This window comes from Acomys russatus, chromosome 21, assembly GCF_903995435.1.
Source record: "Acomys russatus chromosome 21, mAcoRus1.1, whole genome shotgun sequence".
NCBI lineage: Eukaryota > Metazoa > Chordata > Mammalia > Rodentia > Muridae > Acomys > Acomys russatus.
The window spans coordinates 45,976,128-45,992,290 of record NC_067157.1 but is presented as its reverse complement, the minus strand read 5'-3'; the positions used below and the strand labels follow the sequence as shown (position 1 = coordinate 45,992,290).

Genomic DNA, 16,163 nt, shown 5'->3' with positions numbered 1-16,163 from the left:
GGCAATAATTATATTAAAGTATACACAACTGCCAGGTGTGGTGGCACACACCTGTAATCCCAGCACTCAGGGAGGCAGAGGCTCTCTGTGAGTGAGTTTGAGGCCAGTCTAGTCTACAAAGTGAGTCCAGGACAGCCAAGGCTATACAGAAAACCTGTCTAAAAAAAAAAAAAGAAAGAAAGAAAGAAAAAAGAAAAGAAAACTATAAAAATGAAGCCAGGCCTGGTGGTGCACACCTGTAATTTGAGCACTCAGGAGGCAGAGCAGGCAGATCTCTATGAAGCTAGCCTGGTCAACAAAGTCCAGGACAGCCAAAGCTACACAGAGAAATCCTGTTTTGTAAAAACCAAAACCAACCAACCAAACAAAACAAACACAAAACAAACAAAACCTAAAAAAGGGGGGGGGGGGTGTGGTGGTGCTGGAGAGATGGCTCAGAGGTTAAGAGCACTCACTGCCTGGTCTTCCAAAGGTCCTGAGTTCAACTCCCAGCAACCACATCATTACTCACAACCATCTATACTGAGATCCAGTGCCCTCTTCTGGCCTGCTGGCTCACATGCAGGCAGAATACTGTATAATCAACCAATCAATCTTAAGAAAGAAAAACCTTTAAAAAAAAATTTTGACCAAGGGAAAGGGTGAATGAAACAGGTATGGTGCCACACACCTTTAATCCCAGCACTCTGGAAAGAGAAGCAGATCAATCTCTGAGAGTTTCAAGCCAGCCTGAACTACATACTCAGGATTGGCAAGGGCTACACACACACACACACACACACACACACACACACACACTCAGTGGTAGCTCCTGAATGAACACTCACGTGCCCTATGGGCAAGAAGCTGGTGCTGCACCATCATGGACCGTATGCCCTTAATTGTGATTTTTTTTGGGGGGTGGCGGAGTGTCAAGACATGGTTTCTCTGTATAGCTTTGGCCGTCCTGGACTCTGCCTCTGCCTCCCGAGTGCTGGGATTAAAGGCGTGTGCCACCACAGGCCAGCTCTTAACTGTGATTATTTAAAAAAAAAAAAAAATTCTTCCTTCAAATAAGAAAAAAGTATTCATGGGGAAGGCTTCTGGGAAAGAAGGGCCACTGCTCGTCTTCCAGATGGACGCCATCACATCCCTCTGTTAGTGTTTACTCTTCATTCACAGTTTCTAAATCTAATCTTTACATTTATTTATTTTTTTATTTGTCTTGTGTCTGTGTCCAGCACATGTGTGGATGCATGAGTGCCACCACGCCTGTGTAGAGGTCAGAGGACACCTCTGGGGTGGGCTCCTTCCTTCCACCTTTACATGGGTTCCAGAGATCATGGCTGAACTGTCGGGGCCCCCTCGCCTATCACCTCTGATACACTGGATCATTTTTGCTATTTGTGCAATCAGTGCAGGGGGCCCCCTGGCTTCCTGCATATGAACTGTGTGCTCTATATACACCGAACAACACCCGGCTCCCGCAGAATCATCTGCCCTCGATTTGTCCAACTAGACAGAAAGAGGAAAAGCTTAAAAAGCCAATTCCTGGGAGCAAGAGTGACTTGAGGGTACATTTTCTGCCCTCCACCCCCAAAGCCTATATGCACTGATCCAGGCAGTTGTAGAAGACTTTCTCTCATGGGCAACAGTAACTATTCAGTATGGCTCCCAGCAATCCCACCACTGTGAGGACAGCTGCTGTTCCCAGCACAGCAAACCTTAACTATTCAGGGGCCAAACAATGCTCACTCGCACTGCGGCTCGACTGGAAATGACATCAGTCTCAGCCAGGCATCATACCTCATCTCTGCTAGCAGCCCATCTTCTTCTGTCACTGCAAAGGTGTGGGGTGGGGGAGGGGGTGGGGAGAGGGTAGGGATGGGGTGGGTCAGGCAGTGCTGGGATCCTTCCAAGGGCCGAGATGGCCATCTGCAACACCATCTCATCAGCTATGTGCTGGGGGCCACAGGTTTTTCACATCTGGTACCATCAGTGGGAGTGTCGGCGTCCTCTTTCTAATGGGCATTTTCACAGAAGTTCAATGCAATTGGCCTCTGAATCCACTCAATGTGCACCATGGTCACAGGATGCACGGATATTCAATCAGAATAAAAAAATATTTGGGGGGGGGGCAGAAAGCTTCATCCAAGGACTGAGCTTGTACCAACCTCTTTTCTTCATCACCGCTCTTGAATGACAGTCTGACAGTGTGACAGCTATTTACAGTGTATTAGGGGGTGTATGTTCTCTAGGGGTGCTTAAAGTGCAGGGGCACAGCCTGTTTGAATAAAAATCACCTTTTTTCTAATGGACACATTTTAAGGGGATCTTGGAACCAATTTCCCACAGATACCAAGAGACAATCATACTTAGGAGACTGTGATAAAAGTATTTTACACACACATACACAGAGGCAAAAAAAAAAAAAAAAAAAAAATTGAAAGTTTAAATGTTAATATTTTTTATCTAAAGTTAGGTGTTGAATTTTGGTGGCATCACTTTAAAAAGCAAAACAAAACAGCAGCAGCAGCAGCAACAAAAAAAGGTGCAACACCACAAAAACTACAATATTCAATTTTCAGGTTTCGAATAGCCAGTGCTCTCTGTCCCCAGGCTCAGGACATCTGGAACTGCTTAACTTCCCCCCACGAGGTCCTGGAATTCTTCCAGGAATTCTCTGCATTCTGAACCCACCCCTTATATCAGAACACAACACGCCCAACTCAATTCTCTAAAGCCCAAAGCCATGGAACCTCCAGGCAGAAGAAGCTGTTCAACTGAGCTTAACTCAGAGGTGTGAAAGCCAGTTCAGGAGTAGGTGACAGCAGCAGCTGACGTCATTGCTGTGGGGGTACCCCGACAGCATCACCTAAACCCCCAGAAGGGTCTTGAGGTGCGCTGCAGCGAGGCTATGACAGGAGGGGCTCTCTAACCAGGAGTAGACATTGCAGTGTGCAAAGCAGCAAAAATACAGCATCAACCCCAGCGGAGGCCAACGTAGCAGCCGGACTCCTTGGACTACTGTCCTTTCCCCACCATAGACCAGAGCCAACACACTACACCAGCTGTGTGCAGAGTACTGCCCCCCCCAAATGATTTGTATAGGAAAGTGCATTATAAACTGTCTATAAGCCGGGCATGGTGGCGCACGCCTTTAATCTCAGCGCTCGGGAGGCAGAGGCAGGCAGATCTCTGTGTGTTCGAGGCCAGCCTGGTCTACAAAGTGAGTCCAGGATAGTCAAGGCTACATAGAGAAACTCTGTCTCGGAAAAAACAAAAAGAATCCCCCGCAAAACAAAACAAAACAAAACAAAAAAAACCCAAAACCAAACCAAACCAAAACAACAATAACAACAACAAAAAGACAGGGCTCACTTTGTGGCCCAGGCTAGCCTTGAGCCAGAGGCAATCCTTCTACCTCTGCTTCCCAAATGCAAGGAGTGAGCCACCCTACCTGGATCCCCCAGTTTACTTGGGAGGTTAAGAGAACAATGTTTTTGCTCAATTTACCAAGTAGAAATATTGAGATATTATCAGTTAACCCAAAAATGTGTGAATTAAGGAAAATAGGAAATACACTAAAAAAAAAAAAAGACTTATTTTTAATTATGTGTGTGTGTTAGTGTGTAGGGCTATACATGAATGAATGCAGGTGCCCACAGAGACCAGAGAGGGTGGCGGATACCCTGGAGCCCAGGTTAAAGTCAGCTGTGAGCCGCCCCATATGGATGCTGGCATCACATCTCAGGCACTTTGCTCTTAACAGCTGAGCCATCTTTCCATCTCTGAAAGATTCTCTCTTAATTCAAAAGTTATGGCCGGGTGTGGCAACACAGTCTTTAATCCCAGCAGTATGTGAGTTCAAGGCCAGCCTGCCTGGTCCATGCATCAAGTTCTACACTGGCCAGGGGAGCCAGATGGCTCAGCAGGCAAAGGAACTCGGAAAACAAGCCCAAGGACCCAAGTTGCCACATCCTGGGACACCAACAGAGGCAGCTGGAAATTGACAAGGAAAATTGTCTTCCTATGACACACAGCAGTACAGGCACACTGCGGCACACACACTCACACGAATGTGCACTTACATGAATGCACACACACCCTAGTAATAAGTAAGATGCAAATAGGAAAATTAAAAAAAGCAGCTCTGGGCTAGCACAGTTGGGGGAGTGCCCGTGCCTAGAATGCATGAAGCCTGGATTGCCATCCCCCTAGAGCTGAAGGATGCACAGGAAAACCAGAAAGGGAAGGTACGGAAGGGAAGCCTTGGCTACATAGGGAGTTTGAAGCAGTTTAAGCTAGGCAAGACCCTGTCTTTAAAAAAAAGGGGGTGGGGGGAGGGCTGGAGAGATGGCTCAGAGTTCAATACCCAGCAACCACATGATGGCTCATCTATGATGAGATCTGGTATGTAGGCACACACCCTGCAAGAATACTGTATCCATAATAAAGAAATAAATTGGGGGCCGGGGTGAGGCTCCGGCCGTCTTTTGCATTAGGGAAGGGACGGGGACTCTTACTATCCTGTCACAAACAATTATTTTCTAGTCCTTATGCCTACCTACCTAGTGCTAATGGAGGTCTGGAACAGTGATGCCATGTATGTGAGCAATCGGTCAGATCTCTGTTTGTTTGTTTTTGAGACACGGTTTCTCTGTGTAGCCTTGGCTGTCCTGGACTCACTTTGTAGACCAGGCTGGCCTCGAACTCACAGCGATCCATCTGCCTCTGCCTCCCGAGTGCTGGGATTAAAGGTGTGCGCCACCACCACCCCCCAGCTTCATTTTTTAAAGTTCGCTTGTCTAATAATTTCCACAATGGGCAGCCCTAGAAAGACAGCGATATGAGAGAGCACACAGAACACGAAGGCGCCCTTGGGGTAAACAAGCTAAACTATAGGAAGTGAGGGATATTTTTAGCGTTGTTAAAATTTCAAATTCACTTAATATTCCACAGGGAGACACAGGGCTGGGGGAGCAACTACCCGGAGAAACGGCTGAAGCCCTGGAAAGTCCACGCCCCACTGTAAGACCACAGATTTGGTGGCGTAGGTCTCAGAACTATTTAAATCAGAGCTGTTTTTATAAACACAAATTAGCAAGTGGAGTTTAATTTTCTGAGGGAGTGAAAGGGAAAGAAAACATAAACGCATGGTCTCTTAAACAGCCTACCCACAGCAGATTAGCAAATGCATTCTGAAAGCCTGGCGCGGGCAGCCCACTTTCTAGAAGTAGGTTTGACACTACAATTCATACAACTCGATTCCTCGAAAACAGGCATAGGAAAAGTCATTAAAAAAAAAAAAAAAAACCCAACAACTATTTTTACTTACACCTAAATGGTATATCTTGCTATATAGATTTAGTAACTATGGTTTTACTAACACCAACCACTTAAGCCAGAACTAAATTAAAACGTTAGTCTGATACACTTCACTCACCGCTCTTCTTAACAAGCACCAGGAAGCGCCAAACGCTTGCAATTTCTCAGACTAGGACAGGTTATCCACCCGCAGCATGGAATCTAACACTGATTCAGTTCAGCTAGCTGGCTGTGGCTCCTCTCAACAGCCCGCGTTTCCCCAACGGGAAACAATCCAGCCCTTAACACAGAGATACAGATGCATCGTCCCACGGAGATTTTGGTTTGAATAAAAGTAAAACGTAGGATACATTGGTTTGATGGACCATGGAATGCTTGCTCTCCTGGTGAAAGTGCAGGGACAGAAACCGAAAGCCAGCTAAGTTCCAGGCACTACTCTTGAGACTTCCATTCCAGAGTCAGTCACATCAGCAGGCAGAAAAAAAATTGCTTTTCTCCCCCACGGGCCTGTCACCCAGGGAGAAAGAACAAAGTCTTACCTGTGATGGTTATGGTGCCCAGCATATTTAATAACAGTCTTCAGCCTCCTACGGCGGGAAGTCTCCTCCTCCCTGCTAACCCAGTGAGTAGTCGATGCGATCAGAAGGAACACAGTCCCAACCACCCTCAGAGAATCAGGGAGCCTCAAGCACACTAAGAGGTGCAGCAATGCGCTGTAGCAGAGCTTTCCCCAGCTAATTATAGGAGGTCCCGCCCACGCCCCAGGCCCCACCCACCCCTCTGGCCGGACTTGGCTGTGCTACGTCATGTGCCCCGTTTTTTTAACAGGACTGGTCTCTGTGCGTGGTCCGCTGTGACCCAGAGGGAGATTTTTAAGTCTCTGAGGTGAACGAGACCCGAGACCCGGAGCATCAGTATTTGATCCAAGCAGTGACTTCATCCCTTGGCACCGACTACTGCATTTCAAACTTTTAAAAAATTATATGAAGGCAATAACTGTACAGATATTAAATTCTCCGATTTTTTCAATGCGTGTTCTGTGTCCTTCAGCTGGTTTAAAGGTGGATAGGGTGCAAAACGGCATTTCTTTTTTAAAGCCAGGATATTTTATATGTTCCCGACTGTTTCCGACACACTGGCCCGTGTGAAGACCCACAGCTCTCCACGGTACTGTTTAGCATTTAGCCAAGACAACTTCTTAAAAAGCAGAAATAATCTGAGCCTTAGGTATTTCCCCCTTTCATGGTAGAAATGAGCTAAACGTTTGGCTCAAACAACAGCAACTGTCTTCTGCCTCTGATGTACAAGCTTATAGTGCATAAATAAGACAGTTGTATTAACCATTCAGAAAGTCCAACACCACTTCTTTTTCTGTTAACCTTGAGATTGTTTCTCTACAGAGACACAAATAATAAATGAGTTGGGTCTTCTGTTAGGATAGGTCTATTAGGCAGCTGAAGATTTTTTTTCTTTTCCTCTTTTTCCTATTTATCTCAGCATGCGCCTCTAAGCCAACAGCTTCTCCCCACCCCAGAACAGGTTTTATTGTTGCTCTTTTCTTCAGACCTTGTTCATGACTACTTAGGAAACTGGAGCAGAGAGATTGGTGCAGAAAAGAGTGGGCAAAGACAAGTAACATTTAAAGGGGGGGGGGATTTAAAAAAGAAATAAAAAGGTTGCTGCCCAGCGAGCGGTCAGACAGGGAATATGGTTGCTCCTTCTTGCCACCAGGGGGCGCAAGGCACCACGTTCAAGCCCAGAAAGAGGGAGAGAGAAGAAAAGGCCAATTCCCGCTAAGAAATGAGACATTGTTATATAGATGAGCAACACCCAACCTGGCTGTGAGTCTAAGTAAACCGAGCAATGATTCTTATCCTGATTGGTTAAGCCTGGGAGCAGACTTTTGCCCGCTGCATCCCCAGTAGGTGGGAGGTCCGGGCAGCGCAGCCACCTCTCTCTTCCTATCATCTGTGTAGATCATGGCTAAGACCTCCTAGACGCAGCACCAGCCGTCCACGAGACAATTCCCCAGAGTGTCCCAGGAGCCCAGAAGCCCCCAGGGAACTAAGAATACTGAATGAGTTCTCAGAGCTTGGTCGTGGACAGCATGTGGCTGCCATGCGGCTCCTCTGTGGATTCGGGTTTACATAACTGTGTCACCAAAAACCTGCCCTTCTGACTCCAAATTCTAGTAACAGCTATGCCACTGAGCGAGCTAAGGGGGGAAATCCCCTAGCTATCAAATTCAAACACAAAACAACACTGAAAAAAAAAAAAAAGCCGTCAATCAAGAGAAAATGCAGAAGGAAAGGCCAGACAAGAGGTCACTGCAAACGCAGGGGACCTTCTTTCCTTTGTTATCTCTTTCATTCTACTCGTGTCAAATGGGTATCGCCGGCATCACCACCCAAAGGAAAAAGGATAGGCTAATACAAGCCCATCGCTAGCTGGGTGTTGGGGGCGGGGCTGTTTCTTAAACCTGCATGGTTCAACCAACAAACATCTGCCGGTTCTTGTTCCTCTTTTGTTGTGTGAAACCCCCGGGGGACCAATCAGATGTTGTGGTCTTAGGGACCTCATTTGTGAGTGGCAGCCACGCTCAGGGGAAGAGAATTTAGCTTGTCCTGGTAGTAACATTTGAGCTGGCTTAGAGAAAGAACGGGAAATCCCTAACGTGGGGCACAAAGAGACAAACACCATGGGGCGGATGCCTGGAAAGCAGGAACTCATTGGGGAGGGCGCGGGGCGGGGGTGTTCCTTTTAACTACTGTTCCTTGGGGCTGGAGAGATGGCTGCTCAGTGGATAAGAGCTGCCTGCTCTTCCAAAGGACCCGGGTTCAATTCCCAGCACCCACATGACAGCTCACAACTGTCTGTAACTCCAAGATCTGACACCCCAAAACCAACACACATAAATTAAAATTGAAATATTTTTTATAAACAGAAAACAACAACAACAACAAAACTACTGTTCCTTACAGTTCATGGTTTGAGGCCCGGGACAGGGAAGGAGAGGTAGAGATGCCAGTGAGATAAGACAGTAAAGAGATTGCACACTAGGAAGGATGTCTAAAGACGTCTCAAGAACTTTGTAACACAGTCTTAGAAAGAAAAGGGATGGCCAGGGCAACTCGATCTGTACGTGTACCTAATTCCTTCAATGTGGACAGGGGCAGAGGCGCAATAGTTCAAGGCTAGCCTCAGCAACATAATAAGTTGAGGCCAGCCAGGGCTACATAAGACTACACATCTCAAAAATAAAAATAAAAAGTAAAGTAATGGGGCAAATACAAATAATCTGAGTTCAGTAGATATTTAGCTAAAGGGGATACACAGAGTGGGGGAATAACAGCACATATCTGTAATGCCAGCACTAGGTGGCTGAGACAGAAAGATCAGGAGTTCAAAGCTATGCTTAGCCACAAAGGTGAGTCTGAGGCCAGCCAAGCTATAAGACCATGTCTCAAACAATCAAAGAAACAACAAACAGATGATGGATGGACCATTAAAAGAGTATACTGCTCTTGCAGAGGACCTGAGTTGGAAGTTGGGTTTCTTGCACCCATCTTGGGTGGCTCACAACAACTAACTCCATTGGGTTTGGTGTCCTCTTCTGGACTCAGAGAACACATGCACTCACGAGTGTGCACATACCCACACATAAACACATAATTTGAAAAGGGGAGGGCTGTTGAAATGGCTCAGTGGTTAAAGCACTGGCTGTTCTTTGAGAGGACCAGGGTTCAACTTCAGAACCTAGATGTTGGTTCATGACCCTCTGTAACTCCAGGCCCAGGGGATTAGATGCTATCTTCTAGCCTCTGCCAGCACTGCAGACACATGGTGCCACAGACACTCATACGTATAAAAACGAAAGTAAAGAAAATCTCAAAAGAAAGGGTTTGGTTTTGGTTTTGGTTTTTCCAGACAGGGTTTCTCTGTATAGCCTTGACTGTCCTGAAACTCCCTCTGTAGATCAGACTGGCATAGAACTCACAGGCCTTTGCCTTCCCAGTGGTGGATTTTAAAAACAATCGGGGGGGGGGGGGGGGAGAAGAGAGGGACTCAACTTTCTTTCTTTCTTTCTTTTTTTTTTTTTTACAATTTTCATTTTTAAAAAGAAAAAAGAAAAATCTTTGAGAGAAAGGCTAATAGACTCGTGAAAAAATATTCAACATCAGTACATATTATAAAACCACTCGACACCCACCAGGATGCTAATAACCAAATGACAACAACAACAGGGAATGAAAAGGCTCCTGCTAGCAGCAAGGGAAAAAGCGAATCTGATTTAGAAACTGCCTGGGACTTCCCCCAAAGTTGCCAGATGACCCAGCAACGCAAAAGAAATATGAACACCCGTCCACAGGAAAACCTGGACATGACCGTTCACAGTGACACCAGGCACAAAGAGACAGCAACTTTAGCGTCCATTAACTGACACAGGGTAAACAAGCCTAGTACATCTGCAAAAGGAAACAGCAGTCATTAAAATGAATGAAGTCGGGGTGGCTGGAGGCGTGGCTTGGAGCCTAAGAGGACTGACTGCTCTTGCAGATGACCCAGGTCTAGGTCTCAAGACACCGGGAGGCAACTTACAACTGTCTTTAACTTCAGTTCCAGAGATCCTGATGCCCTCTACTGACCTTTGAACACACACACACACACACACACACACACAGTGCACAGATACATATGCAGGCCAAACACCCATACACACATAGTATAAATTTTAAAAATTTCAAAGTGCTTAAGGTAACCAGAACTGGTGACTTACACCTGTACTCCCAGGATCCAGAAGGCTGAGACAGGAGGATTGGCACCTTTGAGGTTAGCCTAGGCTACATGTGAAATACAGCCCAACCAGGACTACCTAACACGACCATACTTCAACCCCCACACACCTCCACACACAAAAAGCTGAGATCAGAAAACTTAAGGATATTTTCTCAGCATGGGGAAACCGACACCCAGACATAACACAGCTAAAGAAAACTAGAGTGATATTGGGGAGTAGGGAAGGAATCACAGGTAGAAAAGGATAATACCTTTCATAAGCTTATGACTTACTGAGAAATCTTGTCCCAGAGGCAGTCAGTTCCTGCCAGGATCAGCTGTGGACCTTGTGGTCCAGGGCACACCCTTTCTTGGGCTGCTGTTTCAGGAGCCAAGAAAGGTTCCCAAGATGCTTTGGGGCATAGGGATAGTGTCTGCTGCAGGGCTGTTTTGACCACTGACAACTGCACAATAAATGCAGGCTGACCTGTCCACTTCTTCTGGTTTTTGTTGCCTTCTTGCTTGTCTGTTCTGAGTTAGTGGCTTATGTAGCCCAGGCTAGCCTTGAATTTCTTATCTTCCCTTCTCTATCTCCCAAGTGCTGGAATAACAAACATACACTGCTTACCTGGGTGTTTGTATGGTGTTGTTTGTTTTGTTTTGAGACAGGGTCTTACTGTGTGTATAGCCCAGGATAGCCTAGGTGAGCCTCAAATCTCATACTGCCAGTCTTGGCTTCTCCAATGCTGGGATTACAGATGTGTGTCTCTATGACTTGATCTCAATAGGAAACTTTAAATCACTTCTAGATTACTCACAACACCCAATAGGATACAAACAAATCCTGGGTAACAAAGGTCATGCTATACTGCTTAGCAATAATAGGAGGGAAAAAATGCTTGTGCATGTTCAGAGACCATGCCAGCATGAAAGCACGCGCATGCACGTGCGTGCACACTTCACACCGAGGCTAGCTGACTCTGTGGTTGGCTGATTAGATGTGGAATCTGCAGCCCCAAAGAATACCCTACATATACTGAATATTAGACAAGGCCTCTCTATATAGCCTTGGCTGTCTTGGAACTCATTCTGGCCTCAAACTCAGGGATCTGCCTGCCTCTGCCCCTTGAGTGCAGGGATCAAAGGCTATACTGAATATTTGTAAGAACACTGACAAGTTAGCAACAGGATAGCCGGTTCTACTGGGCCCTGTGTATTCAGGTCTCTGCTCTATGCAGCAACAGCACTAGTTAATTGAATTTTATGGTCCAGATGCATTGGACATGCTAACATAGATATGGTTATTTAAGCTTTAAAAATCCAAATAAGTAATCTGGAGAGCATGAAAATTTAAAACACTCAAAAAGCATGGGGGCAAAATGAGCATTAAAAACTCAATTTAGGTGCTGGAGAGATGGCTCAGAGGTTAAGAGCACTGACTGTTATTCCAGAGGTCCTGAGTTCAATTTGCAGCAACCACATAATACCTCACAACCCCCTGTAATGCAATCTAATACCCTCTTCTAGCCTGGAGCAGTATATGTAAAATCTTAAAAACAAACAAACAAACAAACAAACAAACAAACAAAACCCAAAACAAAACCAAAACTCAACTTAGCCAGGCTAGAGAAATGGCTCAGCAGTTAAGAGCACTGGCTGCTCTTCCAGAGGACCTGGGTTCAATTCCCAGCACCCACATGACAGTTCACAACTGTCTGTAATTCCTGACGTCCTCACACAGACAAACATGCAGACAAAACATCAATGCACATTAGGGCTGGAGATGGACCAGCAGTTGAGTGTGCACGCTGCTCCCACAGAGGACCTGAATTTAGCTGCCAACTGCCTCATCAGGCAGCTAACAAATACCTTCACCCCACAGAGATCTACTTGTCTTTGCATGCCGAATGCTGGAATTATTCACCTATTTATTCAGAGTAAAATCAGGGAATAAATGGTATGTTTGATGTAGTCCCCAATGCTGTATATGTGGCATGTGTGTGTGTTTAATGTGGTTGTGTGTGCTGTGTATGTGCTTGTGTATTCCTGTGGGGGTCAGAGGTCAACAGTAATGTGAGTCCCAAACCACCCACACAGGCAACCTCAAACCTTCTAGCAGCTACACTGGAAAGTAACACGTTGAGGTTAATATATATGCATGCAGCGGGCACGCCTTAGTCATCGGGGATTGGCACTATTTGAGAAGGATTAAGAGGTGTGGCCTTATTGGCATGGGTATGGCCTTGTTGGAGGAAGTGTATCAATAGGAGTGGACTTGGCAATTTCAAAAGCACATACCCTGCCCAGTCGGTCTGTCTGTCTCTCTCAAGATTAGAATGTAACTCTAAGCTACTGCCCCAGCTCCAGGAGTGCCACCTTCCTCCCTCCGTGGCCCCACCATGATGAGGACAGACTAACCCTCTGCAACTGTGAGTAAGCCCCCAGTTAAATGTTTTCTTTCATAAGGGTTGCCTTGGTTGTGGGGTCTCTTCACAGCACTAGAACAGTGACTAAGACAAGTGGGAGATAAACTTCCTCCAAGTGAGTTGCCTGGATTTCTAGCTGGCAACTTATCAAATGGAAACAGATCATGGAGATTGTTTTCTGTGAGCTTCAGGAGGCTGAAGTCTCCAGGAACCACAGGAGGGATCAGGTCTGGATGGGGGCGCAGGTTGGACAGCAGTGCATCCATCATGCTCACCCTGATGGAATCCCAAGGCGCCTGAACACACCGGACGGAAATTAACTTGGCGAGAGAGAACACTTGGAGCCAAGACTTGGCGAGCATGATGACAAGGACGCTCTTCTCTGAAAGTTCATTCAACGATGGCCTTGGTTGGCTTAGGCAATGACACAAAGGACCATAACCCTGGTACACAGCTCCCGGACAACCGGCATTTGTGTGTCACTACTCTGAAGGCTACAGGATTAGGATGCCATGACAGTAAAGACCTGGTGAGGGTCTTCAGCGGGGCTGGAGAGTCTTGATTGATGTTCTGGATGTTTTGTTTGTGTTCGTACTGGAGGGACAAGTGCTGCTATAGCTAAGTGTTCTTTTTTTTTTTAAAAATATTTTTATTTAATTTTAATTTATGTGCATTGGTATGAGGGTGTCAGATCTTGGAGTTATAGACAGTTGTGAGCTGCCATGTGGGTGTTGGGAAATGAACCCAGGTCCTATGGAAGAGCAGACAGCTAAGCCAATTCTCCAGCCCTAGTCAAGTGTTCATTTTTTTGTTTTGTTTTGTTTTTCGAGACAGGATTTCTCTGTGTAGCCTTGGCTGTCCTAGACTCACTTTGTAGACCAGGCTGGCCTTGAACTCACAGCGATCTGCCTGCCTCTGCCTCCTGAGTGCTGGGACTAAAGGCATGCACCACCATGCCCAGCATTAGCCAAGTATTCTTAAAAGACACTTTTAGGGGTTGATGAGAAGGCACCCACTACCACTACCAAGACTGATGACTTAAGTTAGATCTTTGTAACCCATTTGGTGGAAAGAGAGAACCAAATGCTATAAGTTGCCTGCACACCACCACATGAACACTGCAGCATGTGCATGTGTGTACACACACACTTGTAAATGTAATTAACAATAACAGGTTTTTTAAAATTGCCGTATTTGGGGCTGGGAAGATGGCTTAGCAGTTAAGAGCATTAGTTGCTCTTGTAAAGGACCTGGGTTTGTTTCCTAGGACCCACGTGGTATACACACATACATGGGGGCAAAATACCCACACACACGAAATAACTTTTTTGAAATAATTTTTTTTTTCTGTGTAGCCTTGGCTGTCCTGAAACTTGCTCTGCAGACCGACCAGGTTGGCCTCTAACTCATGGAGATCCACCTGTCTCTACCTCTGAGTGTTGGGATTAAAGATGTGTGCCAACGCTGCACAGCCAAAAAAAAAAAAAAAAAAAAATAGTTTTTTAAAAAGTTAAAAAGACAGAGTCTCTCACTGGCCTAGAACACACCAAGTGGACTAGACTAGCTGGGCAGCAGGTCCCAGGGACCTTCTTACCATGGGCTCCCTAGCTATGAGATGACAAGCAGATTCCATACCACACACACTTGGCTTTTTTAAAGTAGGCCCTGAAGGACTGTACTGATGAAGTCCACAAGCATGTTTACCAATGGAACTCTCTTTCTTTCCAAACCTTTTGTTGGGGTTGTTCTTAGGTTATGGCCTTGTGTATCCCATGTGAACCCTGAACTCAATATATATCAGAAGGGGACCTTGAACTATTTTACCCATCAAGTGCTGGGATTCCAGGCATCCAGTCTCGTGCCTGGCTTTATTTGCATGCTTTAAAGAGATTGAGAAAGAGACTTAAACACGAGAAATAGTAATAGTGAAATCAAGTTAGTTTTGGCAAGCTTCCACGCAGTACATTCCTGTTGGAAATATATGTTAAGTGCTGGCAGGTTTTTGGTTTTGTTTTGTTAGTGGTGGTTTTATTTTATTTTATTTTAATTCAAGGTAGCTTCTTTTCTCTGGCAATATTAGGAAAGATGGGAGAAAGACATGATTGATGTTTGCAAATACTTAGAGGGCGGCCTGCAGGAAGGGAGGTGAGTTTGCTCTGTGCAGCATTGAAGGCAATCCTGGAGTTGGGAGGGTGGTGAGAGGGAGGGGGAAGTCCAGGCCTCCTTTTATGGGAAAAGCTCTCCAGAAGAGAAAACTACAGGAGGCTGAGACCTGGCACACCAGCCTTCTACTAAGGCTTCTTGGTCCCCAAATTTGACTTTCCAATCTAACAATCACAGGGACAGTATGATGGTCTGACTGTCCCCTCCCACCTCCTGGTACCTCATTTGGATAGAGCTCTCCCCATCCACCCCCCCCTTTTTTTTTTTTTTTTAGAGACAAGGTCTCACGCAGCCTAAGTTGGTCTTGAATAGGCTACTGTGGCTGAGGATGGCCTTGAACTTCTGTCCCCTTTTCATTATCTCCTGAGCACTTTCTTTGTATAGACATGTGCCACCACACCCTCAATTTAATGTGGCTCTAGGGATCGAGCCGGGACTTTGTGCATGCTAGCTACACACTCCAACTGAGCCACAGCCCCAGGTCCTGAGGAGAGAGGGTCTTTTAAAAAAGGCGACTAGGGGCTGGAGAGATGGCTCAGTGGTTAAGAGCGCCACCTGCTCTTCCAAAGGTCCTGAGTTCAATCCCCAGCAACCACATGGTGGTTCACAACCATCTATAATGTGATCTAATGCCCTCTTCTACTAGAGAGTCCAAGACTAGCCTAGGCTATCGAACAACTTCAAGGCTAGGACGGGCAACTTAGTGAGACTCTTTAAGAAATAAAAGTTTAAAAACTAAACAAACAGAGTTTGAAAATTAGGCCACTTAGGCTGGGCTGTAACCCAAACTGTCTGGTGTCCTCCTCATGAGAAGAAATTTGGACACTTAAAGGTGTCTAGGCACGTAGAAGGGGAAGGGCAGTGTGGGGACAGCAAGAGAGCAGCCATCTGCAAGCCAAGGAGAGGCCTCAGGAGCAGTTGAAACTGCTCAGAATACGAGAATGATAAATGCCTGTCTCTACGTCATCTGGTCCAGGTTTTTTTTTTTTTTTTTTTTTTTTTTTTCGAGACAGGGTTTCTCTATGTAGCCTTGACTGTCCTGGACTCGCTTTGTAGAGCAGGCTGGCCTCGAACTCACAGCGATCCACCTGCCTCTGCCTCCCTAGTGCTGGGATTAAAGGCGTGCACCACCACGCCCGGCTCGGGTTTTTTTTTTTTTTTTTTTTTTTTAATGGCAGCCCCAGCAGACTCATATAATGAAGTAATGGCCACACACTTGGCACTTTTCTAAACAGGACACACCTATGTTAAGATCCATTAAAGCTGGAAGGAAGACAGCTCAGCCAAAAAAGTAAAAATAAAACAAACCACTTGCTGTCAAGCCCAGTGACCTGAGTTCGATCCTTGAGACTCTTGTGACCTCAGTATGAGCACATAAACACATGAGCACACAGATATGTAGTTATAAATTTTTAAAAGTACATTAAAGCAGCCATGTATGGCGGTGCACATGCTTCATCCAGCACTCAGGTGGCCAGGGGAGCAGATCTC

General features: G+C 45.9%; 1 protein-coding gene across 2 annotated transcripts in view; it reads right to left on the bottom strand.

Moving 5' to 3' along the window:
- The window catches only part of Akap12 (A-kinase anchoring protein 12), an 84,304-nt gene that overhangs the window by 10,916 nt on the left and 57,225 nt on the right, over window positions 1–16,163 (bottom strand). Inside the window, exon 1 of one of the 2 annotated variants that reach the window (XM_051164097.1) lies at window positions 5,847–6,012. The exons of the other annotated variant lie outside the window; for it this stretch is intronic. Within the exon in view, the coding sequence (XP_051020054.1) occupies window positions 5,847–5,871 (25 nt within the window). The 5' untranslated portion in view covers window positions 5,872–6,012. Of the gene's footprint in view, window positions 1–5,846; window positions 6,013–16,163 lie in introns of those variants that run through there. 2 annotated transcript variants of the gene reach the window in all.